Here is a 26,055-nt window from a genome sequence, read left to right as displayed (position 1 = left end):
CGGGCTGCAGGGGGGCTGTGATAAGACCGTGTGAGTCCCGTGTGGGCCTAGCCCTGCCTGAGCCCTTGGAGTCAGCAGTGTGCGAACAAACTTGCTGACCCCTCAGAACCACGGCCGTCGGAGCCTGGGCGGCACCCTGGGGAAACGGCATCACACTCCCCCAGACCGCTGTCTCCTGGGGGACACTGACCCTGGCACTACCACAGACGGGTGCAAACAGCCGTGGAGTCATGTAGGCCCGAGCCCCAGAGCCTGACACGCAGCGAACAGACCTGCCCCCTACAGACCACACTACCCCTCAAGTTCTTGAACAATTAAAGGTGGGGTCCCTACTAGGCAGCCTTATAGACCACCCAATGACCAGACACGTGGGCATGGGGTCAATTGACAGGAGAAAGCTGTGGCCCCCCACACGTGTGGGCAGGCCGCGCTGACACAGGAGAAGGACACGGGAGGTCGGGGGGAAGAAACCTGCCGGCCAGCAAGGAGGTCACCCAGACCAGCGCAAGGAGAAAGCAGGGGGAGGAGGGAAAGGAGAGGGGGAGTGAAGGTGCAAGCCCGCAGGCACTGACCTCCTCGGGGAGGGGGGATGCCCTGTCGCCCTGCCCGACCCCACCTGCCCTGCCCTGGCTCACCTCTTGCAAGCATTCTGTAAATGGCTAAATTCCTCTGAGGTTCGCCGGGTGCCCCAGTCTTCCTTATCCAGGAACCGGCTCTCCTGGATCTCCAAGTCCCTAGGGTGGGTGTGCAGTGAGGGTGGGACCGGAGGATCAACAGGCTGGGAGAGAAGGGGTGGTCAGGAAGTGGGGGGCGGCCCAAAGCCCAGGCCTCTTCCGTCCTGTGCGGGCTTCCCCTCCGCACACTCCAGGGCTGAGTCCCGGCTCAGGCCTGAGTGTTAGCATGGGGGCGCGGTGGGGAGAGAAGCACCGTCGGCCTCCCTCCCCTGCACACACTCACAGCCTTACACTTCAGGACGCTTGGCTTCAGGGGTGTCCGCTGTGCTCAGGAGTGTGGACAGGAACTTGACAGTGGGTTCTGGTTGCAGGTCTAGCTTTGGCTCTGAAGGTGGCTTTGGCAGAGAAGGGAACACGGTGACCAAAGTGACATGAGGCTGGCGGTCCTCCCATACCCTGGAGTGATGGCTGGGAGTTCAGGTCTCCACCCAGGCAGGGAAAGAAGAGTTTCTCCAGTCTTCCTGCCACCCTGCCTGTCACCTCTGTGCCCAGCTCCCCAAAGACCTGAGGGTCTTCCAGCTTCTTCTCTTCAACAGGCTGCACCACTGGCTTCTCAACAGGCTTAGAACGGGCTCTTCGTCTGCCCCGAGGAGACTGAGGAAAACAGAAGCCCGGCTGGTGAGCTGCAGCCTTCATCCCACCAGCCTCCCCTTATCTGGTTCTCTAGGGGCAGACTCCAGCCTGGAGAGCCTCCCCTACCAGTTCTGTCCAGCCAATCAGATCCTTGCAAACACAAGGGGTGGGGCTGGGGGTGGGGGTGCGGGATGGGATGGCACCATGTAAAGGAACCCTAGAGAAACTTATAAAAAATGGAGAATCCCTCCCATTTTTGGCATAGAAATCGTCTAGGTTGGATACTGAGAAGAAAATGGTGTGGCATTCAAGACCCCCTGTTAGGGACAACGTCAGCTCTAACCCACATAACACTCCACCACCCTCGGACAAGCCTCTGCTCAGACCAGCCAGGAGCCTCACTTGCCGACACCATCGCAAACCTTCCCCAGTGCCATGCTTTTTCTAATGATTTTATTTATTTATTTTAGAGATACAGGAAGGGGGGGAGAAATAGAGGGAGAGAAACATCGATACGTGTTTGCCTCTCCTATGACCCCAGACGGGGACCTGGCCCACAACCCAGGCTGGGTCCTGACTGGGAACCGAACCGGTAACCTTCCAGTCTGCAGACTGGCGCTCAGTCCACTGAGCCATGCCAGCCGAGGCCTGTGCCATGCTCTTGCCTGTGATGTTCACCCCTCTCCCATTCCTGCCCCCTTCTGCAGTCTGAACTCAGCCCATGCTTTTCTCGGCTGAGCAAACTCCCCTCCCCTGGGACCCCCAGCTGGGTCCACAGCGGAGCCGGAGCTGGGCTGAGCCTGAGGAGGCTTCCCAGGTGGTATGAGGTCTCCCACCAAGCAGGCTTGAAGTAACAGCTTCTCCCCAAATCGCAATGTCATAAGTCAGTAGATGGAATTTACACCGTTTTTCACTCTCAGATTTTCCAGAATCGTACACATCTTCTGGCAGGATGAAGAGGCGCAATCCAGTTAGAGGACAAGCAGTGAGTGATCCCAGGCGCGTCCTTCACGCTGCGCTCCACCCAGGCACTGACAGGCGGTGGGTGGAGGCGGGGAGTCCACGAATGTGCTCTCCGTTTCACTGAACCTTGTAGGCGGCCTAAATGTCATCATTCCTGTCCTCACGACGTGAACAAACATCCATGGTCCGCGGTGCCTGCAGAGGGGCTCGCCAAGCTCCAGGGTGGTACCCATTCTGGGAAGCAGGGAGCTCTGTCATGGGATTTGATCCGTCCCAGAAGGATGCTAGCAGCGTACAGCGACACCTACAAAACTGGCCAGAACCTTGCCCTTCTAACTTCACTTTGGAAACTAGGTCTAAAGAAATGACTCCAGAGGGAATAAAAATAACTTGCAGAGAGGCCCACAGTAGCTGATTCACACCAAAAAGAAAAACTGGCCGAAAGGGCCCAAATAGAAGAAAAGGCAAATGAATGATGACTTAGGAACAAGACAGAACACAATTCCCTCTGTCGTTCACGGTTCCCACGAAACACAGACTGACTAGTCTGCAGGGCAGGCCTCAGGCCAGGCCCTGGGGACACACGGACAGACTGTGATCGGCTTCTGCCCTGGGAAGCTTCAGGGGACGCGAGAGGGCCAGGCTGACAGGTGACCGTAGTGTGGGAATGTGCCATAGAGAGGCCTGAACAGAAAGCCCAGTTCGTGAGAGCAGGGGCCGTGTACTCGGCCTAGGAGCTCCAGGCACACTTCCTCAGGGGGGTGCTGCTTGACCTGTGATGAGTGAGGTGTCTCGGCCACAGAGGGAACAGTTTGGGTGGGACAATGCCGAAGGTGTGGGGCGCTCCCGCTGTAAACAGGGTGAGCTGGTTAAATTTATTTTATTTTATTTTTAAAAAGGCTATTGTTTTTAGTTTTGAAAATTTTCTTTTTAGAGAGGGGGAAGGAAGGGAGAAAAGAGTGAGAGAGAAACATCAATGTGCGGTTGCCTCTTAAGTGCCCCGTACCTGGGACTTGGCCCACAACCCAGGCATGTGCCCTGACTGGGAATCGAACCGTTGACTCTTCGGTTTGCAGGCCAGCACTCGATCCTCTGAGCAACACCAGCCAGGATGAGCTGGTTAAATTTAAATGCCAGATAAACAACGAAACTTTTTTTAGTGTAAGCACGTCTCATGCAGACAGCTCATTTGCAGAGGCTGAGACACTCACTGGGCGGCCAGAACCCAGTAACCCTCATTATGCCACTGCATGGAAAATGGGAAGTCACCAAAGGGTGGGTTGTTTATTTTTAATTGTGACAGTACACAGAAAATAGACCATTTTAATCATTTTAAGTGCACAGTTCAGCAGCATTAAGCACATTCACTCTGCCATGCAACCACCACCACCACCACCTGTCTCCAGAACTTTTCTACCTTCCCACACTGAAACTGTGCCCATTACATAACTTCATTCCCCTCCTCGGGCCCCTGGCAACCACCTTCTACTCTGTCTGAGTTGCAGTTTTCAGTGCCTCATGTAAATGGAATCATACAGTAGGTGTCCTTTTGTCTCCAGCTCATTACACTTGCCATCATGCTTTCAAAGTTCACCCATTATGTAGCACATATCAGAACCTCATTCCTTTTGAAGGCTGCATAATATTCCACTGTATCTGTGTACTGCATTTTGCTTATCCGTTCATCCAGGGATGGATACTTATGTTGTTTCCACCTTTCAACGGTTATGGACCACGCTACGAACATGGGTGCACAAACGTTCCTCACGAGCCTGCCTGCACTCTTCGGGCTATCACACCCGGGGTGGCACTGTGTGCGTGTGAAAGGGCTTTCAGCAGGGGAAACAGCACCATGCTTTCTCTTAGGGAACGCATTCTGGCCGCAGTGTAAACAGCTTGGAGAGGAGAGCCGGGGGAGGCCAGGGCACATGTCCAGTAGCTGTGGAGATGGAGGGACAGGATGGGGTGATGGAGGAGATGACCCCCAGGGTCCTGGCTGGTGTGACTGGGTCAGCTTGAGGTGATGCGAATGGCAGGAGCACAGGGAGAGGCCAGCTGATGGATGAGCTGAGTTCCACATGGCTTCTGAGTTGAGACACAGGTCTAGAAGGTAATCCTAGACTCTGTTTTGAGTTCAGGAGAGGCATGGGCTGGAGAGAAAGACCGGCAAACCTTGTGTAACAGGGTGGCCTGGAGAGCCCAAGGCCACCTAGGGATAGCAAGCAGATTGGAAAGAGGTTCCAGGACTGAACTGCCACATCTCAGGGGAAGCAAAGAAAGGGGTCAGCAATGCCATGGCCCCAAGAAGGGCCTTCTCGGCCCAGGCTGCCAAGGCCTGAGTGCACAGCGCTGCGGATCAGGGGGTCACCAGTTTCTTCTGGCTGAGCAAAAAACGGGGTGAGGGCACCTGGAGGAAATGGGACAGAAGCAGAGAGCAATTTTCAACATTCCTTCAAGGAGCCCAAACTTGAGAGGTCCAATGGAAGCAGGTAAAAACGGAGACTGGTCAAGACTGTTTTGCATCAGGATGGTTGTTTGCAACAATAAAATGAACATAGCCTGTTTAGGACTTGTAGGAGAAAGAGGCGTAACCTCAGAGATGAGAGAATTTGACCAAAAGCCAAAGCGGAAAGCTTGGCCTTGAAAAGAGGGGCCTGCTTGCCTCTGGGTGAGCGAAGGAGGTAGAAGTAGGGAGGTTTGGGGAGGCTGTGGGGAGAGGTCAAGAATTTAAAGGCCTTGATTTGCTTGGTCTAGGAAGCAAGGACAAGTATAGAAAGAGACCCGCAGCCACCCTGACTGTCTGTGTGGAGTTGCTCAGGTATCTGCATCGTTGACCAGCTCCCCTCAGGCTTCTGCACTCACTGCAGTAGAGCATCCAGGCTGGGCCCGTGTGCCCAGCTGGCTCCTCCACAGGAGCCTGGCAGGGAAGGGGGACAGGAAAACAAGGGCTGGACTTGGGCTAGGGGGTAGGATTCATTCCCAGGCACTGGACAAAGCTCTTAGCAGCCTTGCCCCCGATTTGACTTTTCTTCCTGCAACAGCAGGGGACAGGGCTCCCCTTGAGGCCTCCTTCACAGGTAGCCCAGCCTCGGAGGAATGGGTGTGAGTGACTGGACAGAACAACATGGGGGGCTGGAGGCAGTGACCTACCACAGGGTACTGAGGCTAGGCTGGCTGGCAGCCCCCTATAAAAGGGACAACCCTGTGACACAGCCCAGAAAGGCTTCGCTTTCTGGGTCTCACACCCTCAGCTCTGCCTTTGACCCAATGAAAGAAACACAATCTCCAAATAGATAGAAACTCTTCAATCAGATTTATTTAAAAGAAACTCCAACTTTCCCTTAGAATCCACATTCTTAGTCTTTCAGGGACAGAGAGGTTTGCCGTGATGACATCAGCTCATTATCACTTGGCTACTCCTGATTCTGCAGGACCAAGATGTCTCCCAGGAGTCCTGCCCCACCAGCTGGTGAGGGCAAGAATTCTTCAGGTGTGGTCCGGCTCAAGGGCATCTGGCTCACCCTGGCAAAGGGACTTGCTTGCAGGATCTGACACAAAGCGTTGGGCAGGTAGCCTGGGGACTCTCAGGCCTTGTAGAGTTTAATTAGCGCCCACCAGGCCTGTGGCGTTTCGGGTAACCCAACCAAGCGCTCATCTTCCCCTAGCCCCTCCACAGTCCTCTTCGCCTGCACGTCCGCAACCCCGTAGATGTGCAAAGGTTCAACGACCTGGGGGACGGTGCAAGTTGTGGCCGGGCAGCCTTTGAAAGCATACCCCTTACCAGCAACGAGAAAAGAAAAACAGGGGGTGAGGGAGTAGGGTTCCCTGAAGACAAAGGGATGATCCCCTGGCCACTCAGCTCAACTCCTGGCACGTGCCTCAGGCACTGCCCTCATGTGAGAGGACACTAGGGAAGCTAGAGGTTAAACTGCTACCAAGCCCTGCCCCTTCCGGATCGTGAGAAAAGCTTCCTTCACCTTTACAAGTGTGACCGCAAAATGCTGGTGGGACTAGGACTGTTCGACCTACGAGTTTCTGCCCTGGAGCTGATGAGACTCTGTGCACTTGAGTTTGTGAGAAACAGTATGTGTACAAGAGGGGTCGCCTAAGGTTCTGTGGAGGCTGGAGCCTGTGGCACCTGGTGTCACACCCCTAAACGTACCCTTTGCCCCAGGCAGTCAGCCCTCCATCAGCCTGGCACTTAACCAAACAACAGCAGAACACAGAACTATAAAATACAGCTTCTGAGGCGTAAACGCCCACGATCTGGGACCAGCCAAGGTTCCCCACTCTCCTTCAAGACCTGACTCTACCGGCCGAGTGTCCATCTTCCTCACAGACAGACTGTCCCCAGTCCATGCCTTCTCCCCTGGACCATTGCCAGAGTCTAGGAGAAAACTCAAGCCTTTTTATATAGACAGAACCAAGCCACCAATAGGAGGCAAGTCAGGAGAAAAAGCCTGAGGCTGCTGCGGCCGTCGGCGCCCACTCCTGCTGGGGCTGGCACAGAGCGGCCACGTTCCCCCGAGAAAGCAGAGGCTCTCGCCCAGTCGCCAGCTCTGCACCCCGCTCCGGCCGGGCTGGTGAGTCCTCCTCCTGTCTGTGGCCCAGCGGGAAACTGGCCAGGGCACTGTGGGAGGCAGGGAGGAGCCAGTGGGGGTTCACTGACTAGAGCCAGGACGCCTGGCCAGGCGAGCTCTATTTCCCACAGCTGCATCGGCTGCCACCGCTGCCGCGCACACACTCAGAGGACAGACCTGGTTTGCCGCAACAGAACACGCACAGGTGACAAGGCCAGCGAAGGGGACCCCAAGTGTCTTTTCCACAGGAAGAAGGGGCTATGTACAGGGAGAAGAGGAGAGAGCCTGGCTAGGTGCACCCCATTTTCATCTCATTCAACCAGGAGATCAAACTGCTCAGCAGCTTCAAACTCAGCATTCATGGCTGCGGCCCACTCATCCAGCTCCGATTTCTGGGGGAAGAGAAACGGGGGACAGGTGAGTGGGCAAGGGGCATGTTGGCTAGATCTTTTCTACCCACACCCCGCAGGCGCTGGCTTTCCTCCAAAACAGCCAAAGCAGAGTGCCGGCCCAGCGTGTCGCCCACTGTGTGCGTGACGGCAGGGGCAAGTGCCTTGCCCCTCACTCACCAGGATCTCCGGCACCTTCTTCTTCTTTCTTTTCTCTTTCACAGGTGGGGAGATTCCAGGCAGAGTCGTGTCTGGGGCCCAAGGATTCACAGGGACCGTGGGGACTTCGGTTGATTTCAAACACACCAAAGGCGAGACTCCAGCCAGGTCTTCTGTCCCCAGCAACCCCTCGAAGCCAAAGCAGGATGGGCGGCCTGGGGTGGAGGTGGAGGTGGAGGCGCAGCGAAGGGTCTCCAGACGGCTATAGGATCTCCTGACTTTCTTAGACATTTCCAAGTCTCTGGTGTCCAGGTCTCCTTCCCTGGAGTCTGACTCGACATCCGGGTCACCCAGCACAGGAGTGGTGTTGGGGGTGACGGGGACACTGCGTGTCTTGAAGAGGTCCTCCCTAGTAAGCTCCTTGCTAGGAGGGTTGTTTTCTTTCTCCAAGAAAAATGCAAGCTGTACCAGGACAGGAGAGAGAATACCTCCCTGTTACTTAGCCGTATCACTAGTTACTTCCAGAAAGACCCGAGCAGCTCTCGGGTGGAAGGAAAGCTCCACAGCACAGACGCTTTTAAAAGGAACAGAGGAGACAGGCCGGGCAAGAAGTCAGACCCTGAGACCGAAGTGGGGAGGGGGAGAAAAAACAGTCGGCCATTGCTTCTGAGGAGCCTGCTGTTGCGACACAAAGACCTGCCACCTTCTGCCTCCAAAATGTGACTGGATTCTAGCCACCTCTCACTGATGCCAGCCCTCCATCACCCGTCATTTACACTAGTCCAATAACCTTCTAAGGGCTCTTCCTGCTTCCACTCTTGCCTTCTGTGGTCCACTTGTCACAACTGACAAGGATCTCCCTAAAGTGTCCATTAGGTCAGCAAGTACTGATTGGTCACCTGCCTGCTGCAGGCACTGGGAGTCCTGAAGAGAATAAAACAGAGAAGACCCTGTCTCTGTGGAGCTTCCATTCTAGTGGGAAAAGATAAACAGGGAAAAATCGTGTTAAAGATGGCAAGCATTCTGGGAAAAAGCAGAACAGGATAGAACACTGGACACAGGTTGGAATTTTTAAGTAGGTGAAGGTCAATGTAGGCTTCACTGAAGTGGCGTTTGAGCTACCACCTGAAAGAGGTGGCGGGGGAGGGGTGTCGAGTCATCTGGAGGACACGTGTTCAAGACAGAAGGAATGGGCGGTGAAGAACCTGGGATGGTTCTTCACCTGGGACGGAGGTGCGCCCGTCAGGGTCAAAGCATAAGAATGCCAGTGCAGCTGAAGCGAGAGCAAGTAAGGAGGAACTGATTATGGGGTGTGAGAAGTAACGGGGGCGTCACAGTGTTTTATAGGCCACGGGAAGAGGAGGCGCGGGGAGCCCTGGCAAGGCTGTGAACGGGAAAGGGCGTAATCTGACATGTGCATTAAGAGGTCCACATACTGACACTTCATAACCCCACTCAGCTGAGATGCTGCTGCTCAGCGCGAAGCTGCCCCTTACCACGGAATGTGGACCAGGCCCTCCTCACTTCTGCAAGCCTCTCTCTTTGACAGCGACTTTGTGTTTGTGCAGCACGCACTGCGATCTGGTTCTGGTCTATTCACTTGTTAACTGCCGCCCCTCGCGGAATGGGAGCGTCACGAGAACAGCGGACCTCACGTCCGGCTGGCCCGGCCTATGCCCAGCACCTCTGGCGGAGCCCCAAGTGCAGCAGCTGTTCAGCAAGCACTTACCGAGTTAACGTACAAAAACTTGGCCCTGAGCCTTTTGGCAGCCCAGACAAGGGGGAAAACAGGACAAATTTGATGACTATTGTGCTCAGCTAGAAGTCAGGATATTGGTTATCAGAAGACACATTTCCTGTCTACAAGTTCTGGGGAACATGCCCCTTGGGTCTTAGTAAAAGAGATGCCAAACAAAATGGGGGTTAGCCGACTGCTTCTTCCTCATCTCTGCCACTACGCAGTCACCCACGTTCTCGCAGCCTTTTCTCTTCAACGTCTCATGAAACTATCAGTTAACCAATAAGAATGAGTGGCCGGCCACCTCGGGGGAAGTGGAAGTCTCTTCCCAGTAAACCTGAAGGTCACTGGTTTGATCCCAGTCATGGTATGTGAGAGGCAACCGATCAATATTTCTCCCCCTCTTTCTCCCTCCCTTCCCTTCTCTCTAAAAGTAAATAAATGAAATCTTAATTAAAAAGAAAGAACAATGAACATGACAGTGACAGGGTAGGGGCAATCAAGGAAGGCTTCTGGGAGGAAGTACCCACTGAACTCAGTCCTGCGTGATGAGACACTTACGTGGTGAGCCGGGGTGGGCGGAGCATCACTGTGCCATTATTTACCATATTTTCCCATGTATAACGTGCTTCCATGCATAACACGCACCCATGTTTTGTGTGCATTATACACGGGGTTATTATACCCACAGTATGTAATCATTATACCCACATATAATGCGCATCCTTGTTTTCCCCTCAAAGATTTGGGCAAAAGAGGTGCACATTGTACACAGCAAAATACTTCAGGCCTCCACCACTTCGGGATTCCTGTCAAGTCCTCCCACCTGGTCTTGGGGTCCGGCAGCTCTGTTCCAGACCATTCTCTTCCCCGCTCCAAGAGGGAGCTTTGTAACACACGCACCCACGCTTAACTCAGTCACTGCTTCGCTCAGGACTCTCCAAAACAAAGGCTGCCCACAGAGCCAAGGACGAGAAGCCCAAGCTCCTGAGCGTGGCTGTCACGCCTCATCAAGACTCGTGCCGGCTTGGCACACTTCCTGCCCTGGCAAGGCCTACTGCGGACACGCCACACAGGCTGACGCTGCCCAAACCTTGAGATCTGTGTGTGTGCGGGTGTGGACTCCAGGTCTCTGCAATCACAGCTTCCTTGGCCCGGTACACTCCTACTTGTCTGTCAAGATTAAAGACTCCGTTCAGTGAAAACACTTCTTCTGTGTAACGCCCCTGAGCCATCTGGCCTGGGTTAGGGGCGCTTCACAGCACCCAGTCCTTTGCCCCTGTCAGCCCCCACCAGGCAATGCTGCATGGCTTGCTCATTCCACTTGCCCTCCACTTGGCTGTAAGCCCCATCCACTCCTCAAGAAGCGGTCATCTCTCACTCATTCTGTCTTCAGGCACAGGTTTTAATGAGACGTTCTGGCTTCTGCTAAGACCACAAACACATGTACACTTAGCTCACCTTACAGCTGTAAGTAAAACCCGAGGACAAGATTGAGTGGAGAAAAAGAATAGCCGGAGACACAGTCCCACTTTCAAAGGAGAATGGTAGAGGACACCACGGCGTGAAAAGGTAGCTACGTCTACAGGAAGCAAGCAAGGCTGGAGATGCAGGCAGGTGTCGAAAGGAGACTCCCTAAATACTGCCCGAGTCCCCCGAGCGCACGCGAGCAGACACGGCGCCCGTCCCCGCTCCACCGAGTCCTGCACTCCACGCCACAAGGCCGGCGGAGACGAACTCACCCTGGGGCTCCTTCGAGGCGAGTGGGCGGACGGCACCTGCGGAGACAACACGGGTCGGTCGCACAGCCGGCCCCGGTGTCGCTCCGCACCCGCCGCCCCGCTCTCAGGCCTCACCTCCACCACATGGGCCACGATCTTCTTCAGGACGATGGGCTTTCTGGCCGGAGCCGCGTCGGGAGCCTGGGGAGAAGGGGCGACCGTGAGTTTCGTGGCCGTCCAGGGGCCTGCGGGGCGGGAGCCGAGGACCCCCGGCTCACCTTCGGACGGATTTCAGGGAGGGTGCTGGGGGGGTCAGAGCCGGATTTCCGCTGGGATCTCCGAAGAGACTTAGTAGGAGACGCGGCCATGGGCCCTGGGGGAAAAGAGAGTTAGGAGGTGGCGGGGGGCTCCAGACCTCAGAGCCCGGAAAGCAGCGTCTGCAGAGAGCGAGGGAAGGTCCCCAGCAGGCCGGTGGGGGCGCCTTCGCGGGCGGGGGCGGGGCCGGGAGCCGAGCCTCCTCAGGAGGTAGGGGCAGGGCCTTCCTCCCGGACCGCGGACGGCGCCCCTCCAAGGGCTCGGCCCCACGTCCCCCCAGGGCCCTCCTCTCACCGGAGACTTTGGCGGCCCCACCGGACCGCGTTCGCCTCTCGGACATATCTGGCCTTGGTCTCGACATTCGCCGCGCCGCCGCCGCCGCCGCCGCCGGTGCTGAGGCTCGCGCCAACTCCGGAGGTTCCTGAGGCACAACGTTCGAACTACCCGCCCTGGCCGGGAGGAAGCGGAAGTGACGCAAGGCGGGAGGGTGAAGACGGTCGCTTCTCCCTTTCCTCACCCGTCTCCACAACTAGCGTCACGGAGGCGGGGCCAGGGGTGCGTGGCGTCATCAGTACGCGCCGCACCCGGAAGAGACGTGGCAGCGGAGGGATAATCCAAGCGGCCCGAGTTGGAAAGAGCTGAGCTGAGGTCGGCGCAGCGCGGGGTCTACTCCTCGGACCAGCGCTCCCGCTCGTCGGGATCGGGGCCGCGGTGCGTCGGTAACGCCGAGAGTGGGGTCTGTGGAGAAAGTGGGGGCGGAGCTCCGAGGGGTGGTACCCAGGAGGGGCCCTTGGGGCGGGGCTGGTGGAATTGGTGAGACGCTGATGGAGGATCCTGGCCAGGGGATGCATCCAGTAGGAAAGAGGGGGGTCTTCGGGGGCGGAATTTTTGTAGGGGGCGTGGTCAGGAGTGGAGAGGGGAGGTGGGCAGAAATCTGGGGCTGGCACCAATGACCGTCACGTGGAGTAGAAACGACCTGGGCTGGTGAGTGCCTAGTGGCAGCCACCAGTACCTGGCTCCCTACCAACTCTTCCCCAGGGTCGACCATGGGGCTTTGCAAGTGCCCAAAGAGGAAGGTGACCAACCTATTCTGTTTCGAACACCGGGTCAACGTCTGCGAGCACTGCCTCGTAGCCAATCACGCCAAGGTGGGGCCTGTAGGGGTGCCGCTAAGGGGGATACTGGGAGGGCAGACAGTATTGACTTCCTCCAAATTCATGAAGGGCCTGACGCTAGATTGGAAGCTCCGCGAGGGCTTGGTTTATTTGGTTCACTGCTATATCCCCAGCTATTAAGACAGAGTCTAACACACGGTATGTGCTTAATAAATGTGTATTGATTGAACAAACGAAAGGATAAGTCTCCTCTGTGGCAAGAGTTAAAGAGGCAGTTGGCCTTAGGGAGCTGGGCTGTGGAGACCCTGATCCAGTGTGACCTCTCTCTCCCACTCCAGTGCATTGTACAGTCGTACCTTCAGTGGCTCCAGGATAGCGACTACAGCTCCAATTGCCGCCTGTGCAACACACCCCTGGCCGCCCGGGAGACGACCCGCCTTGTCTGTTATGGTGAGGCCCGGGCACCTTAGGGGTGTCAGGACAGACCCAGCGCCATCACGGGTTCCTGGCCCTCCAGAAGCAGCAGGACAGTGAGACTGTCTAGCCAGGGAGGCTGGAGCCCTGGTTCCTAGTCTTGCTGGGTCATTTATCAACTGTATGAACTCAGACAAGTCTTTTTCCTTTTTAGACCTCAGTGTCTTTCCCTATAAATCAAAGCTCCTAGTTTCCTCCCTCCAATCTCAGTTGAGTGAGAGCCAGTCTAACTCGTGGGTGTGTTTGTGGCGGTGAGCAGTAGCTGGCCAGACCAGCCACGCACTAAAAGCACGGGGCTTTCAGGCATTCGAGGTTCATTACAGACTGTAATGTTCAACAGAGAGGAAATGAGTTTCCCATAGTCAGGTCTGCTAAAAGAAGTCAGGAGACAGGCGTCATGACCTGGACCTGACTCTGGTCCAAGAGCCTTAGCTCCACTTGTTGAAGGGGCGCTTGTGGCATCTTCTTCCCTTCCGCTGCCCCCCCCCTCAGTGGGCTGGGGAGCTTTGTAGCATCTGTTTCGCCTTAGTGAGGTGGTGATAGTCAATGAGGCTGAAGGCTTAGGGAACACTACTGAAGTGGACCTAGAGTGAGGATGGGAAGGAGGCGGCTCTGTGCTTACATGTGTGTGTGCATATACCCCTGCAGTGGGCTGGGGGCTGTTGCTGGGCTAGAGATGCAAAATGTCTTCTTCTTTATACCCCTTCTCTGCTTTTTCATGGGCCCGAAGATCTCTTCCACTGGGCCTGCCTCAATGAACGTGCTGCCCAGCTGCCCCGAAATACAGCGCCTGCTGGCTACCAGTGTCCCAGCTGCAATGGCCCCATCTTCCCCCCAAGCAACCTGGTTGGCCCCGTGGCCTCTGTGCTGAGAGAGAAGCTGACCACTGTCAACTGGGCCCGGGCAGGACTGGGCCTTCCTCTGGTGAGAGTCCCTCTGTCCATCCATCAGCTGTGGGTCCCATGTGGGGCAAATAAATGGGTGGGGATGGCACTGGGAAGGCTGGAGACACAGGTTCCTTCCTCCAGATCGATGAGGTGGTGAGCCCGGAGTCCGAACCCCTCAACAACTCCGACTTCTCTGACTGGTCCAGCTTTAATGGTGAGTGGGGGTCTCTGCCTGCTGTCGGGGCTCTTGCCTCCCTGCTCTGCTGACAACTGTCTTCCTGCCACAGCCACTGGTACCCCTGAACAAGGAGAGATAGCCAGCGCTTCTACCGCCCCAGCCTTCTACAGCCAAGTGCCCCGGCCCCCAGCTCCTCCCAGCCGCCCTGAGCAGCACACGGTGGTCCACGTGGGCAGTCCCGAGCCCCTGACCCACGGTGAGCCAAGGGTTGGCCCAGACGTTACCCAGGCCAGGGCAGAAAGGGGGTGGGGGGCTTCGCCTGTCCAGAGGGACTGTCCTGCGCTCCAAGCCCAGACGTTACCTCCCCGCAGTTCTGAGATCTAATGTCAGTCCGAGAAGGGGAAGGATCTCCTGCCCTGCCCACCGCCCCTGCTTGGGGCCCCTTTCCCTGAGTCTGTGGCTGCTCGTGACTCTGCCCCTGTAGCCTCGGCCCCGAGGAAGGTGTATGACACACGCGATGATGATCGGGCCCCAGGCCTCCACGGGGATTACGATGACGACAAGTACCGTCGCCGGCCTGCCCTGGGCTGGCTGGCCCAGCTGCTCAGGTACGCAGGGTCAGTGGGGCGGGCTGCCAGGAAGGTGGGGGGAGTGAGAGCCAGCGGCCGGAGCACGACGATTTCATGAGACAAAAGGGGTTTGGCCTGGTCCCCAGATTTGGGGGCTGCGTAGAGAGGCCTTAGCTGGACGGCAGGAGCCTTAGGTCTGCCCTCTCGGGCCGTTCCTCGGCTGTTAGAGGTGAGGTTTGGACTCAGGCTCTCTGAGGCCCCTTCCTGCTTCAGCGTCACCCGATCTGGTGACTGTCCCCATGCCTGCCACTTTCCAGAACACAGGCGTTGCCTCTGCTGGTTCAAGCTGCACAGTCACCCTTGTTAGTGGTGCAGGGACAGGGATGGCTGCACACTGAGGAGAGGAGGCTCGGGGATGGTGGCGCCGGGGCCGGAAGACGAGTGTCATGACCAGGGCTCCTCTCCAGGCCACGGGGACCACCAGGGACCGGGGGCCTGATCTGACTTTCCCCTCGTCCCCCCAGGAGCCGGGATGGGTCTCGTAAGCGGCCGCTGACCCTGCTCCAGCGGGCGGGGCTGCTGCTGCTGCTGGGGCTGCTGGGCTTCCTGGCTCTCCTCGCACTCATGTCTCGCCTGGGCCGGGCTGCAGCTGACAATGATCCCAACCTGGACCCACTCATGAACCCTCACATCCGTGTGGGACCCTCCTGAGCCCTTGCTTGTGGCTGGGCCAGCCTAGGACCTGGGGGCCCGAGGAGGGGAGGTTGGGAGGTCTGAGGGCCTTTCTCTGCTCCTCTCTCTCAAGCCCGAGACACTAAGATCCCAGGCCCAAAGCCAAGGCCACTAGAGTGGCTGCACGCTGGGCCTGAGGATGCTGCAGATCAAGTGTTTGTCTTGACCTGCTTCCCCTGGGTCTCTGGCCTCCCACTCGCAACCCACGAAGGAGCTGACAGGTGGAAATAAATGGCAGACTTTATTAAAATACCCAAAGCCTCCTTTTCCTTCCCCCCTTCTCAGCCCAACCCCCAAGCTTCAGTGGGTCTCCTCCCGGTACTGCATGGCCAGAAACTCCAGGGACAGGCGGATGAAGAATATGGCTCCACTGAGCACTGAGCAGAGGAGAGAGTTCGCATCAGCCTTTCCTGCCCCCTCCTTGTACCTTCTCAGGGTTCCAAAGCTCCCCATTTCCCCACTCACTCAGGACGGTCAGGGCAAAGCACCGAAGAAACTTGTCTTCTCTCAACTCAGCGTAGAGTGACCCCATGGCGGCCCAGCAGATGCCGATCACCTGGCAGAACTATAGGCCCCACCCAGTGGGACTGGGAGAATGGCCCCTTGACACAGCAGTGGGGTTTCCATCAGCCCCTGGGCCTCCCCCAACCAGCCCTTGAGGCCCTACCTGACCTACCATCACGACAACTGTGTAGCGAAAGGTCATGCGGTCATAGCGGTGGGTGAAGCAGAAATTGTTCACGTCACTGATGAAGACGCTCAGGTGTATGAAGAAGAGTAGCAGTGCAGCCATGGTGAGCACCATGCCTTGTGGGAAGAAGAACACAGCCAAGCGGTCCCGCCACTGCATCCTGGCGGCAGCACAGACTCCAGCCGGACGGGAGAGCTTGAGCAAGCTGACGATGCCCTGGAAAAGCAGCTGACCCCTCTGCTTCTAGAATGCACAGTCTGGAATAGCAGTGGAGTTCTAGAACCAGGACATTTGAGGGGGCAAGATTCTAGAACACAGGCTGGTTCCAGCCAATACAGGAGTGTTTCATGGGTGGCCAGGGGAGTTTGGAATTTGGAGGTGTGGTGGGCTAACGGCACAGATCAGTGGGGCCCGTGGTGTGGAAGGGACAGTGTCCCAGTCACCCCACCTACACTGTGCGCTCTTGTGCATGTCCTATCGCTGAGCCCTCTGGGCAGCCCCGCTGAGGAGTTAGTGGAAAAGGGGGGCATGTCTCAGGTCCACAGCAAGAATTAGGCAGATAAGAGGTTAGGACTCCAATGTACAGCTGGAGGGCATTCCCAGGTGAGGGGAGGCCTGGGCACGTGAGCTCAAGTATTTGCTTCAACACCTAGTGGAGAAGAGCTAAGGGAAGGAGGGGGGACATCAGGTTTCCCATAGCTGACCTAGGACCTTCCTCAGCTGTGGCCCTGAGAGCACCTGGCTTCTCAGTGTCCCTGGATGTTCTCCAAAGGGCCTGACTCTGACCAGCTTCCCCCTCTGCCACCTTCCGGCACTCAGCATTTTCACACCCATCGTGATTGTCATTCCTACAGCCCCACGACAAAGCTGGGGCTGGTGGTGTAAATCCCATCTGACACACAAATTGGAGGCACAGAGAGGGACCGTGAGCTCAGGCTTTTGCAGCCAGTGAGCAAGGGAATCAGTACTGGGATCAGACTATGATCCAGCTCAACCTGAGGCTGTGCAAGCAGCAGGGAAAGCTAGGAACCAAGAAGAAAACATTTCTTCCTTACGTGAAAGAGGTGAAAACTCCAAGACTGGCGACAAAATAAGCCAGAGAAATGGCCAGAGATGGCGTGGAGGGGAATGCAAGCTCTGAAAAGCTAAAGTAGAAGAACAGGGAAATCTTGAGGTTGAACTTGGCCATCCCCTTTGCCTCCTGCCTCACTGTTTGCCCCGTAAGTTAGGTCCCAGGTCAGTCCAAGGCCCAAAGTCTTCTGCTTCGTGGGGGTAGGGTCGGAGCCTGACCTCACCATCCATACTTGCTGCCTAGCATCCTTAATCACAGTGGCCCCTCGGGCCCCCATCCTGACACGCTAATACAAGGGGTGATGCCCCAGTGCCCAGCTACGGTCCCACTGTGGAGGCAATTGTTGGCACCTTAGTTCTCATTTGAATACAAATATTTCTAAATTAGGGGTTTTAGTTCAAAGCCATTGTTAGTAAGCATCTTTGGGATCTTTTCTTGATATAACTTCATACACCTACATGCTCATACACAAGGATAGCTTTAAAAAACATTTTTTAAAAGATTATTTTTAGAGAGGGGAAAGAGGAAACCGTCAATGTGTGGTTGTCTCTTATGCGCCCCCTACTGGGGACCTGGCTCGCAACCCAGGCAGGTGCCCTGACTGGAAATCTAGCCAGCCACCTTTCAGTTCGCAGGCTAGCACTCAATCCACTGTGCCACGCCAGCCACGGTTTAAAACAAAAATTTAAAATCACACCATATGGGTGTGCTCTCCCTCCCGGGGGCACGCCCACCCCTTTTCCTTGCCCCTCTTCTTCCCGCGCAGGCGTGCGTCTCCTACACTCTAAGGGTCACCACGAAACTCCTAACCAGGGGAACAATGGGCAGCGGCAGCTCATCTGGGCTAACCCCCTGAGTCTGTCCCCAAGGCCCACTTTTCTCTGCCTCTCCAGGGAGCTGACAGCAGCCCTGCCTTGACGCGCTCCTTTCCCATGACATTTCTAAAGAGCCAAAGCAGCCCCCCCTCCTATCCTCGGCCCTTCCTTGTTTCACTGTCCCCAGCTTGAATAAATGTACCTTTAAAAGTTTTTTTAAAAATCCCATCATATGCATTGTCAAGGGAAAACCTTCCAAAAGTTAAAAACATGATGTCTAGATACTGAATGAACATGTAACAGATGGATTAACTCATCAGTGAGGGGATTCCCCCTTAGGTGGTAATACATCTTGAAGAGCTGGATATTAATAGGCACTTAAAGAGGAGTTAGACTATGATTACTAGATTAGATACAAAACTGATTGATATCCTACAGGACAATACAATTTTTAATTAAAATAATTGTTAGGTTATTTTTTCTACTAGATATGTTTTGCATCTCTCCTGGAAAATAACTGCTTGTAATTTCAGAGTCTGAACTCTTAATAGTAAGTATCAAAGTCAAACAAATGTATATTCCTGTGGGTAGTTAAGTAATCCTTGGGTGGGCTTGTGGAATAATGGTCCAGCCCTGACTGGTGTGGCTCAGTGGGTTGGGCACCGTTCCACAGGAGCGAAAGGTCGCTGGTTCGATTCCCGGTCAAGGCATGCCTGGGTTGTGGGTTCAGTCCAGGTTAGGATGTGTGTGAGAGACAACCAATCAATGTTTATCTCTCACATCAATGTTTCTCTCCCTCTCTTTCTCCTTCCCTTCCCCTGTCTCTAAAAATAAAGATAAAATCTAAAAAAGAAAAAAAAAGGCCCAGTGTCAGTATGACACTCAAAGAACCTTACTACACTTTTGGTCATATTTGCAAAGTTTGGATGATTTTCATTAGTATTCTGCATCCCTTTAAAAAGTTTATAGGCTTCTTGGGGTAGATCTAAATCTATGCGTTTCTTCATCTTAAGATTATAGTTTCATGGGCTGATTACATGATTACATGAAATACAATTTTCATGTATCATGAAATATTTTGTCAACCATTTAAAAATAAAAAAATTATTTCATAGGCCACGTGAAAACTGGTGGTGAGATGTGTTTGACTCACAGGACCCCCACCAAAGAATAATTAGACAAGATTGTTTCCATTCTACCACCATCTCCCCCTCCCGCCAGCCCATCATACATGATGTTTCAGGACCACGTTGATAAAAGTCCTTTGTTCCATTCAATGTCTCCGTTTGAACTCCAGGTCATTCCCTGTCCTCTTCAGCTTTTCATCTTGGTGAACAGCTGCACCTTTGACCAAATCAGGAACCCGAGAATTATCCTCTAATCTCCACTCAACCCCTCACTCAGCACATCCTGTCAACGTAAGATCTGCCAGGTCTGTCCTCTAAACACTGTATATTTAAGTGCACTGGAACCCCTTGGGGACGTATTAAAAAAAAAAAAAAAAAGCAGCAGCAGCAGCAGCTAGGTCTAGCCCTGGCTGGTGTGGCTCAGTGGATTGAGGGCCCCCACAACTTGGTAAGTCCCTGGTTCCATTCCAAGCCGGGGCACATGCCCTGGTGCAGGCCAGGTCCACAGTTGGGGGTGGTCCAGAATCAACCACTTATTTCTCACATGTTGATATTTCTCTCCCTTTCTCCCTACCTTCCCCTTTCTCCAAAAGTGTAAATAAAATCTGTTTTAAAATATATTTTATTGATTATGGTATTACAGTTGTCCCATTTTTCTCTCCCCTTTATTCCCCTCGGCCCTGCACCTCCCCTCCCACCAGCATTCCTTCCCCTCTTAGTTCAAGTCCATGGGTCATACATATGTTCTTTAAGAAGCACAATGGTAGGTACAAAATAGACAGGGGCAGGTTAAGAACAGTATAGGAGATGGAGAATCCAAATAAATAAAATCTTTAAAAAGAAGCTAGGTCTGCCCTGACATTGTCCCTCCTGTTAAGGGCACATGTCTGGGTCACGGTTTCGGTCCCCAGTCCAGACGCATGGAGAGGCAACTCCCTTTCTTTCTCCCTCTCTTCCCCCCACCCTTTAAAAATAAAAGTAAATAAACCTTTATTAAAGAAGCAGCAGCAGCAGCAGCAGCAGCAGCAGCAGCAGCAGCAGAGGCTGTATCTGGGCGAAACCCAGAATCTTAAAACGCACCACAGGTACTTCTGAAACACGTCGGAGAACCAGGCCTCGAGAGACTGCACCTTTGCACCGTGAGGCTTACTATATGTGCATTTAATCCTCGCAGCTCTCCTGTGAAGTATGTACCCCAGTTTTAGGAACTGAGGTGGCAACTGAGCCGCAGCCCAAGTTTTACAGCCCGGCTTTACGCACGCTCTCCGGCTTTACAGCCCGCGTTCGGTGCACTGCATCTAAGGACGTATTTCGCGGACCCTTGCCTGTGGGGGTGCGGGGAAGTGGGGTTGGGAGCCACTACCCGCCCTCCTTTTGGGAGGGCAGCAACCCGATGAATTTCACAAAGTTCTTCCATTTGAGAAGCTGGGGGGAACCAAGGGCTCTCTCGAAACCTCTTCACTCAGTGGCGGAAAGATGCCGCGGAACTCTAGTCTCAGACTCGGGACGGTGGGGGAACGATTTACCTGAAGGACTGCCTCGTTTCAACAACAACTTTATGGTTCCCGGAAGTGCCTCCTCCCAGTCCCCTTCCCAGTCACACGCCGGTGGGCTGGGGTTGGAGCGATGGCGGCGGCAGCCGCTGGGCCCAGCCCAGGCTCTGGACCTGGGGACTCCCCGGAGGGGCCGGAGGCGGAGGCTCCGGAGCGTCGGAGAAAGGCACACGGAATGCTGAAGCTTTACTACGGCCTCTCGGAGGGGGAGACAGCGGGGCGCCCTGCGGGGTCGGACCCCCTGGACCCGACTGATCTCAACGGGGCTCACTTCGACCCGGAAGTGTATCTGGATAAGGTATGTTTATGTGGGGGGAACCAGACCCCCCCAGTGTATTGCACCCCCAGATCATGCCTCCCACTCTGTTGCGGGGGTGAAGGGAGCAGGGATTCGTAAGAAGAAGACGGCCGCCGGCCGGTACGACCTCGGCCAGGCAGTTGGAACAAAGCTGGAGTCGAAGGGCGAATGTAAAGACCTGAGGTTGTGCGGGGTCCGAGGTCTCCTAATGTTCTGATCGTCTCAGCAGAGGGGGCGTGGCCCGGGCGCTGACGGGCACTGGACTGGCCCTTGGTCTGAGGATTTCAAATGCTGACAGACCCCAAATATGGTTCCCCAAACGCAGTAACTCCTGAGCTATGCCGGTTATAGACTCCATTTTGCGATTCCTGACGGGTGAGGAAAGGGTGTTCTTGCACTGAAAGCCTTCCAGTTAAGGACAAGGCTTGGGGACAGGAGTACCTCTCACCTGAACACTAAACATCCGATTTCCTCCAGCTGCGTAGAGAGTGCCCGCTGGCTCAGCTGATGGACAGTGAGACGGACATGGTGCGGCAGATCCGGGCTCTAGACAGTGACATGCAGACCTTGGTCTATGAGAACTACAATAAGTTCATCTCAGCCACAGGTGATTCCCACTGGGACACACCCCTCGGTCCCCCCTCCCCTGTTCCTCCCCCTGCGTAAGGGTTAGTTTCTTTCATTAGTGGTAGCCTCCATCTCTGGTCCAGGTCTGTCTTGAGGATGGGCTTGCCTCTTCCTTCCTTTTTTTTGTTTTTCCTTCCTTCCTTCCTCCCAAGAAGCAGGGGTCTCAAAGGGAGGAGGAGTGGAGCCTGTCTGGAAGCGTTAAGGGGCCAGGCCCTGAGGCACCTGGATGTGAAAGGGAGAACAGCCTCCTGGGGCAGGTTTCTGTTGGAACGAGAGGGAAGGGACCCTGCAGAGAAGATGGACCGTGTTCCAGAGGGCGGAGTGAAAAGGTTTGGGAAGTCTGGGAAGGAGAGAAAGGTGAACAAGTGTTTATTGTCTCCCCAGTGCCAGGCACTGTACTGGGTGTGGAGGATCCCCCTGGGAATAAGCAGATGTGTCTCTGACAAGTGCCCAGTGCCCTGCTCTGGGCCTGGGCATCTCTGAGGGCAGGAGCTGCAGCTTCGTGGGCTGCTTGCCCACAGCACAGTGCCAGGGTGCACACGGGGGATGCTTGGAAAACACCTGCTGCGCTGACAAAATGACCTCCCTCCCCATTTACTGTGACCAAGCACCACGGCAGCCCGGATCACCAAAACATCAGTGGGACCCTCCAGTTTCAGGCTCAGGCGTGTTTGGGAAGGGCGCCAGTGTGCGTGAGAACACCTGGACCGTGCTCTCAGGCTGTGTGCCGTGCCTGTTACTGCCCTCCCCCGCATCTCCTTTTCTCACTTCTGCACCTTTGCCCTCCCAGACACCATTAGGAAGATGAAGAACGATTTCCGGAAGATGGAGGACGAGATGGACCGGCTGGCTACCAACATGGCTGTGATCACGGACTTTAGTGCGCGCATCAGCGCCACGCTGCAGGACCGGCATGAGCGCATTACCAAGCTGGCAGGTGGGCCGTGCCCCAGAGAAGGTGCTAAAGTGGGCCACCCTCGGGGCTTTGGGGCTAACGTCACCTGCCCTCATCCCCAGGGGTCCACGCTCTGCTGAGGAAGCTGCAGTTCCTGTTTGAGCTGCCCTCGCGCCTCACCAAGTGCGTGGAGCTGGGCGCCTACGGGCAGGCGGTGCGCTACCAGGGCCGCGCGCGGGCCGTGCTGCAGCAGTACCAGCACCTGCCCTCGTTCCGTGCCATCCAGGACGATTGCCAGGTCATCACAGCTCGCCTGGCCCAGCAGCTCCGACAGCGTTTCAGGTGTGGCACCTGGGTCCTCACCTCACCCCTGCCCAGCACTTTCCTGTCTCCCCCAGCCCCACCCCGGATTCTGTCTTCTTGCACTTCCCCGCCGTCTTCCTCCTGGCAGGGAGGGCGGCTCCGGGGCTCCCGAGCAGGCGGAGTGCGTGGAGCTGCTGCTGGCCCTGGGCGAGCCTGCGGAGGAGCTGTGCGAGGAGTTCCTGGCACACGCCCGAGGGCGGCTGGAGGAAGAGCTGAGAAGCCTGGAGGCGGAGCTGGGGCCCTCCCCGCCAGCCCCTGATGTGTTAGAATTCACCGACCACGGAGGCAGTGGCTTTGTCGGTGGCCTCTGCCAGGTGGCCGCAGCCTATCAGGAGCTGTTTGCAGCCCAGGGCCCAGCAGGTGCCCACAAGCTGGCAGCCTTTGCCCGGGAGCTGGGCGGCCGATACTTTGCACTGGTGGAGAGGCGGCTGGCGCAGGAGCAGGGCGGCAGTGACAACTCACTGCTGGTGCGGGCACTGGACCGCTTCCACCGGCGCCTGCAGGCCCCTGGGGCCCTGCTGGCCGCAGCTGGGCTGGCCGAGGCCGCCACGGAGATCGTGGAGCGAGTGGCCCGTGAGCGCCTGGGCCACCACTTGCAGGGCCTGCGGGCAGCCTTCCTGGACTGCTTGACCGATGTGCGGCAGGCACTGGCCGCACCTCGCCTGGCCGGGAAGGAAGGCCCTGGCCTGGCCGAGTTGCTGGCCAACGTGGCCAGCTCCGTCCTGAGCCACATCAAGGCCTCGCTGGCGTCTGTGCACCTCTTCACCGCCAAGGAGGTGTCTTTCTCCAACAAGCCCTACTTCCGGGTATGGCCTGCCCCTTGGCATTTTTTTTCCTGGGCATTATTTTATCATTCCACAGCCTGGCAGCTGCCAGGGCACTCAGTCCTTGCCCCCCAGGCCCCCCTAGGGTGTGGTTTCAGGCTGGCAGGAGGAAGGCTGGCACAATCTGAAGGGGTGGGGAAGGCTCCAAGGGCAGCTGCAAGCAGGGTCCCCTGTGCCAGTCCCTTCCCTAAGCAGGGCAGCTGCTCTGGGGTACTGGAGTGCAGGGGGGAGCTGTCCCTTGGAGAGGGGCCAGGGCATTTAGGGTTCCTGTTTAGCAGAGCGTCACTAGCAGCCCCTGCCTGGAAGAGGGGACCTGCTGTATATCTGGGCCTTTCCTCCTCACAGGGCGAGTTCTGCAGCCAGGGTGTCCGTGAGGGCCTCATCGTGGGTTTCATCCGGTCCATGTGTCAGACGGCTCAGAGTTTCTGTGACAGCCCTGGGGAGAAGGGGGGTGCCACGCCCCCTGCTCTGCTCCTGCTCCTCTCCCGCCTCTGCCTGGACTATGAAACAGCCACCATCTCCTACATTCTCACTCTCACGGATGAACAGTTTCTGGTGCAGGTGACCTGCCAGCTCCCGGCGGGGGTGGCGGGGGGATGCAGGTGGCCAGGCAGTGTGCCCTCGTGGTTAGACCCAGGCCAGCTGCCTGTGCCCAGCTCAACCTCCTCCTTGCCCAGCCTGTGCCCCTGAGCTTCCCCCAGGACCCACTGTCTCTCTGTCCCCTGCATCCCTGGCTCAGGACCAGTCTCCAGTGACGCCTGTGAGCACACTGTGTGCAGAGGCCAGGGAGACAGCACGGCGGCTGTTGACCCACTACGTGAAGGTGCAGGGCCTGGTCATATCACAGATGCTGCGCAAAAGTGTGGAGACGCGGGACTGGCTCAGTACCCTGGAGCCCCGCAACGTCCGCGCTGTCATGAAGCGGGTGGTGGAGGACACGACGGCCATCGACGTGCAGGTGCGGGCCAGGGAGCCCTGCTGCCGGCGGGGTGCTGGGGAAGCGGTCCTCTGAGGGTCGGGACCGCAGGGGCCGGGCAGTACCTGCGCCCGTGGCCTCAGCCCTCCTCCGCCCCGGATTGTGGCGGCATCGCCCCCATTTCACTTGTGAGGAAGCTGAGGCCCAGAATCACCCCGGAAATAAGGGCCTCAGTATTAGCTCTGTGTGTCCCCCCGCCTTTGCCCCACTCCACTAGCTCTGTAAATAGTGACTTGAGTGCTAACTAGGTGAACCGAGCCTGTGATTCTTGTAACAAATATGACTCTTGTAGCACATATGAGTGTGTGACATTGGGCATCCTTGGCCAGAGCACCTGGGGGGCTGGGGGGCTCCTGTGCTCTGTCTCCTTGCAGCGTCCCCTTGCACCCGCAGGTGGGGCTCCTGTATGAAGAGGGTGTTCGCAAGGCCCAGAGCAGTGACTCCAGCAAGAGGACCTTCTCTGTGTACAGCAGCTCCAGGCAGCAGGGCCGCTACGCGCCCAGCTACACACCCAGGTCTGCTGGCCAGGGCAGCCCCTGGGGGAATGGACGAAGGAGAGCGGGGTGCGAGGTGGGCTCTGAATGCTGTTTCCCCCGTGCAGTGCCCCAATGGACACCAACCTCTTGAGCAACATCCAGAAGCTGTTCTCGGAACGAATCGACGTGTTCAGCCCTGTTGAGTTCAACAAGGTCCGGAGTGCGCAGTGAGCCTGCCGTGCAGGGGCCCTGGGGAAGGGTGGCTGGGGCAGTGCTACACGGGCACAGGGAGACTTGGAACTCTGCCCCCAGCCCCTACCTGTGAACGGGGTTTCGAGGAGTAAGTGGTTGCCCAGAGCCCCACCACTACCACCCCATGACCCTCTGCCTTGACCTTGGTGAGCCCCTGGCCTGGTCTGGGTGCTTATCTAGTGTGCCTCTTCGGCCCTTCTAGCACCCACAGTAGTCCTGGGTCCTTCCTGGGGACTTTAGTTCACACCACAGTCTCTGCCGCAGTCCGGCCCGGCCCACTCTGAGGGACCTTGTGGCGTTCTCCTAGCTCAGTAAGCCCCTCTTCCCCTGTCAGTGCTGACCCGGGTCCCGGCCTGCGATTGCAGGGCGTTCCCTGTCCGCTTCCCTCCAGGTGAGGGGCTAGCCTTGTATCCCTCCCCTCTAGAGCTTTCCGCGCCATCACAGCTACTGGCACGTACGGTCTCCCGGGCCCCTGCTGGCGCGGGGCTGCATCCCTGGGTCCTTTCCTGCAGGTGTCAGTGCTGACCGGCATCATCAAGATCAGCCTGAAGACGCTGCTGGAGTGCGTGCGGCTGCGCACCTTCGGGCGCTTTGGGCTGCAGCAGGTGCAGGTGGACTGCCACTTCCTGCAGCTCTACCTGTGGCGCTTTGTGGCCGACGAGGAGCTTGTGCACCTGCTGCTGGACGAAGTGGTGGCTTCAGCTGCCCTGCGCTGCCCCGATCCAGTGCCCATGGAACCCAGTGTCGTGGAGGTCATCTGCGAGCGCGGCTAGGCCCGGCTCTTGTCCTGTCATGCGCGGGCTTGCCGGGCCGCTGCAATCCGCACATACCCTGGCCTTCGCCCGCGTGGCCCTTCCCCTCCAGCCTCGAGACCTTCCTAATAAAGACTCCTCCTCGCTGTCTCCTCGCTCTTGCTTTCCCTGGAGGGCGGGACTGCGGGGGGTGGAGTTTCCAGGCTG

General features: G+C 56.6%; 4 protein-coding genes across 6 annotated transcripts; 2 read left to right on the top strand and 2 right to left on the bottom strand.

Moving 5' to 3' along the window:
• Positions 1–5,578: 5,578 nt before the first annotated feature.
• Positions 5,579–11,645, bottom strand: CDCA5 (cell division cycle associated 5). 2 transcript variants are annotated; one of them, XM_045854849.1, is made up of 6 exons: positions 11,467–11,645; positions 11,136–11,230; positions 10,993–11,058; positions 10,879–10,914; positions 7,420–7,860; positions 5,579–7,242 (listed from the first exon to the last, which is right to left on the bottom strand). In XM_045854849.1, the coding sequence occupies exons 1-6, from the start codon at positions 11,531–11,533 to the stop codon at positions 7,162–7,164; spliced, it is 786 nt and encodes a 261-aa protein (XP_045710805.1). In that variant the 5' UTR covers positions 11,534–11,645; the 3' UTR covers positions 5,579–7,161. The 2 variants fall into 2 exon arrangements, with proteins under 2 accessions (XP_045710805.1, XP_045710803.1); XM_045854847.1 differs by having other exon boundaries at positions 10,879–11,058.
• Positions 11,646–11,730: 85 nt separating this feature from the next.
• On the top strand, positions 11,731–15,379 carry ZFPL1 (zinc finger protein like 1). The gene is made up of 8 exons (XM_045854846.1): positions 11,731–11,883; positions 12,211–12,320; positions 12,626–12,737; positions 13,492–13,685; positions 13,790–13,862; positions 13,936–14,082; positions 14,311–14,434; positions 14,920–15,379. The coding sequence occupies exons 2-8, from the start codon at positions 12,219–12,221 to the stop codon at positions 15,104–15,106; spliced, it is 939 nt and encodes a 312-aa protein (XP_045710802.1). The 5' UTR covers positions 11,731–11,883; positions 12,211–12,218; the 3' UTR covers positions 15,107–15,379.
• Positions 15,350–20,311, bottom strand: TMEM262 (transmembrane protein 262). 2 transcript variants are annotated; one of them, XM_045854851.1, is made up of 5 exons: positions 19,821–20,311; positions 18,937–19,049; positions 15,804–16,094; positions 15,593–15,692; positions 15,350–15,504 (listed from the first exon to the last, which is right to left on the bottom strand). In XM_045854851.1, exons 3-5 carry the CDS (start codon positions 15,975–15,977, stop codon positions 15,428–15,430), a joined length of 351 nt encoding a protein of 116 aa, XP_045710807.1. In that variant the 5' UTR covers positions 15,978–16,094; positions 18,937–19,049; positions 19,821–20,311; the 3' UTR covers positions 15,350–15,427. The 2 variants fall into 2 exon arrangements, with proteins under 2 accessions (XP_045710807.1, XP_045710806.1); XM_045854850.1 differs by lacking the exon at positions 19,821–20,311 and having other exon boundaries at positions 15,804–16,034; positions 18,937–19,376.
• Positions 20,312–20,383: 72 nt separating this feature from the next.
• VPS51 (VPS51 subunit of GARP complex) lies at positions 20,384–25,998 on the top strand. The gene is made up of 10 exons (XM_045854845.1): positions 20,384–20,683; positions 21,161–21,290; positions 22,101–22,247; positions 22,328–22,547; positions 22,657–23,374; positions 23,738–23,953; positions 24,132–24,350; positions 24,762–24,883; positions 24,970–25,057; positions 25,609–25,998. Exons 1-10 carry the CDS (start codon positions 20,459–20,461, stop codon positions 25,867–25,869), a joined length of 2,346 nt encoding a protein of 781 aa, XP_045710801.1. The 5' UTR covers positions 20,384–20,458; the 3' UTR covers positions 25,870–25,998.
• The last annotated feature ends 57 nt before the right edge of the window (positions 25,999–26,055 follow it).

Source organism: Phyllostomus hastatus, unplaced genomic scaffold (assembly GCF_019186645.2).
Source record: "Phyllostomus hastatus isolate PE091 unplaced genomic scaffold, TTU_PhHast_1.1 phas_scaffold_11, whole genome shotgun sequence".
Classification (NCBI taxonomy): Eukaryota; Metazoa; Chordata; class Mammalia; order Chiroptera; family Phyllostomidae; genus Phyllostomus; species Phyllostomus hastatus.
This window is presented reverse-complemented; position numbering and strand designations above follow the sequence as displayed.

Excerpts from the sequence above, each read along its gene's own strand:
- CDCA5 (XM_045854847.1), bottom strand. The coding sequence starts at position 11,533 with ATGTCGAGACCAAGGCCAGATATGTCCGAGAGGCGAACGCGGTCCGGT. Across the intron at positions 7,861-10,878 it reads CGCCTCGAAGGAGCCCCAGG|CTTGCATTTTTCTTGGAGAA; the intron begins GTGAGTTCGTCT and ends GTCCTGGTACAG. Across the intron at positions 7,243-7,419 it reads AGAAGGTGCCGGAGATCCTG|AAATCGGAGCTGGATGAGTG; the intron begins GTGAGTGAGGGG and ends CTCTTCCCCCAG.
- ZFPL1 (XM_045854846.1), top strand. The coding sequence starts at position 12,219 with ATGGGGCTTTGCAAGTGCCCAAAGAGGAAGGTGACCAACCTATTCTGT. Across the intron at positions 13,686-13,789 it reads CAGGACTGGGCCTTCCTCTG|ATCGATGAGGTGGTGAGCCC; the intron begins GTGAGAGTCCCT and ends TCCTTCCTCCAG. Across the intron at positions 14,435-14,919 it reads TGGCTGGCCCAGCTGCTCAG|GAGCCGGGATGGGTCTCGTA; the intron begins GTACGCAGGGTC and ends TCGTCCCCCCAG.
- TMEM262 (XM_045854850.1), bottom strand. The coding sequence starts at position 18,978 with ATGGAACAAAGGACTTTTATCAACGTGGTCCTGAAACATCAT. Across the intron at positions 16,035-18,936 it reads ACGTGGTCCTGAAACATCAT|GGCATCGTCAGCTTGCTCAA; the intron begins GTATGATGGGCT and ends CTGCTTTTCCAG. Across the intron at positions 15,505-15,592 it reads CTTTGCCCTGACCGTCCTGA|TGCTCAGTGGAGCCATATTC; the intron begins GTGAGTGGGGAA and ends TCCTCTGCTCAG.
- VPS51 (XM_045854845.1), top strand. The coding sequence starts at position 20,459 with ATGGCGGCGGCAGCCGCTGGGCCCAGCCCAGGCTCTGGACCTGGGGAC. Across the intron at positions 21,291-22,100 it reads TAAGTTCATCTCAGCCACAG|ACACCATTAGGAAGATGAAG; the intron begins GTGATTCCCACT and ends TTGCCCTCCCAG. Across the intron at positions 23,954-24,131 it reads ATGAACAGTTTCTGGTGCAG|GACCAGTCTCCAGTGACGCC; the intron begins GTGACCTGCCAG and ends TCCCTGGCTCAG.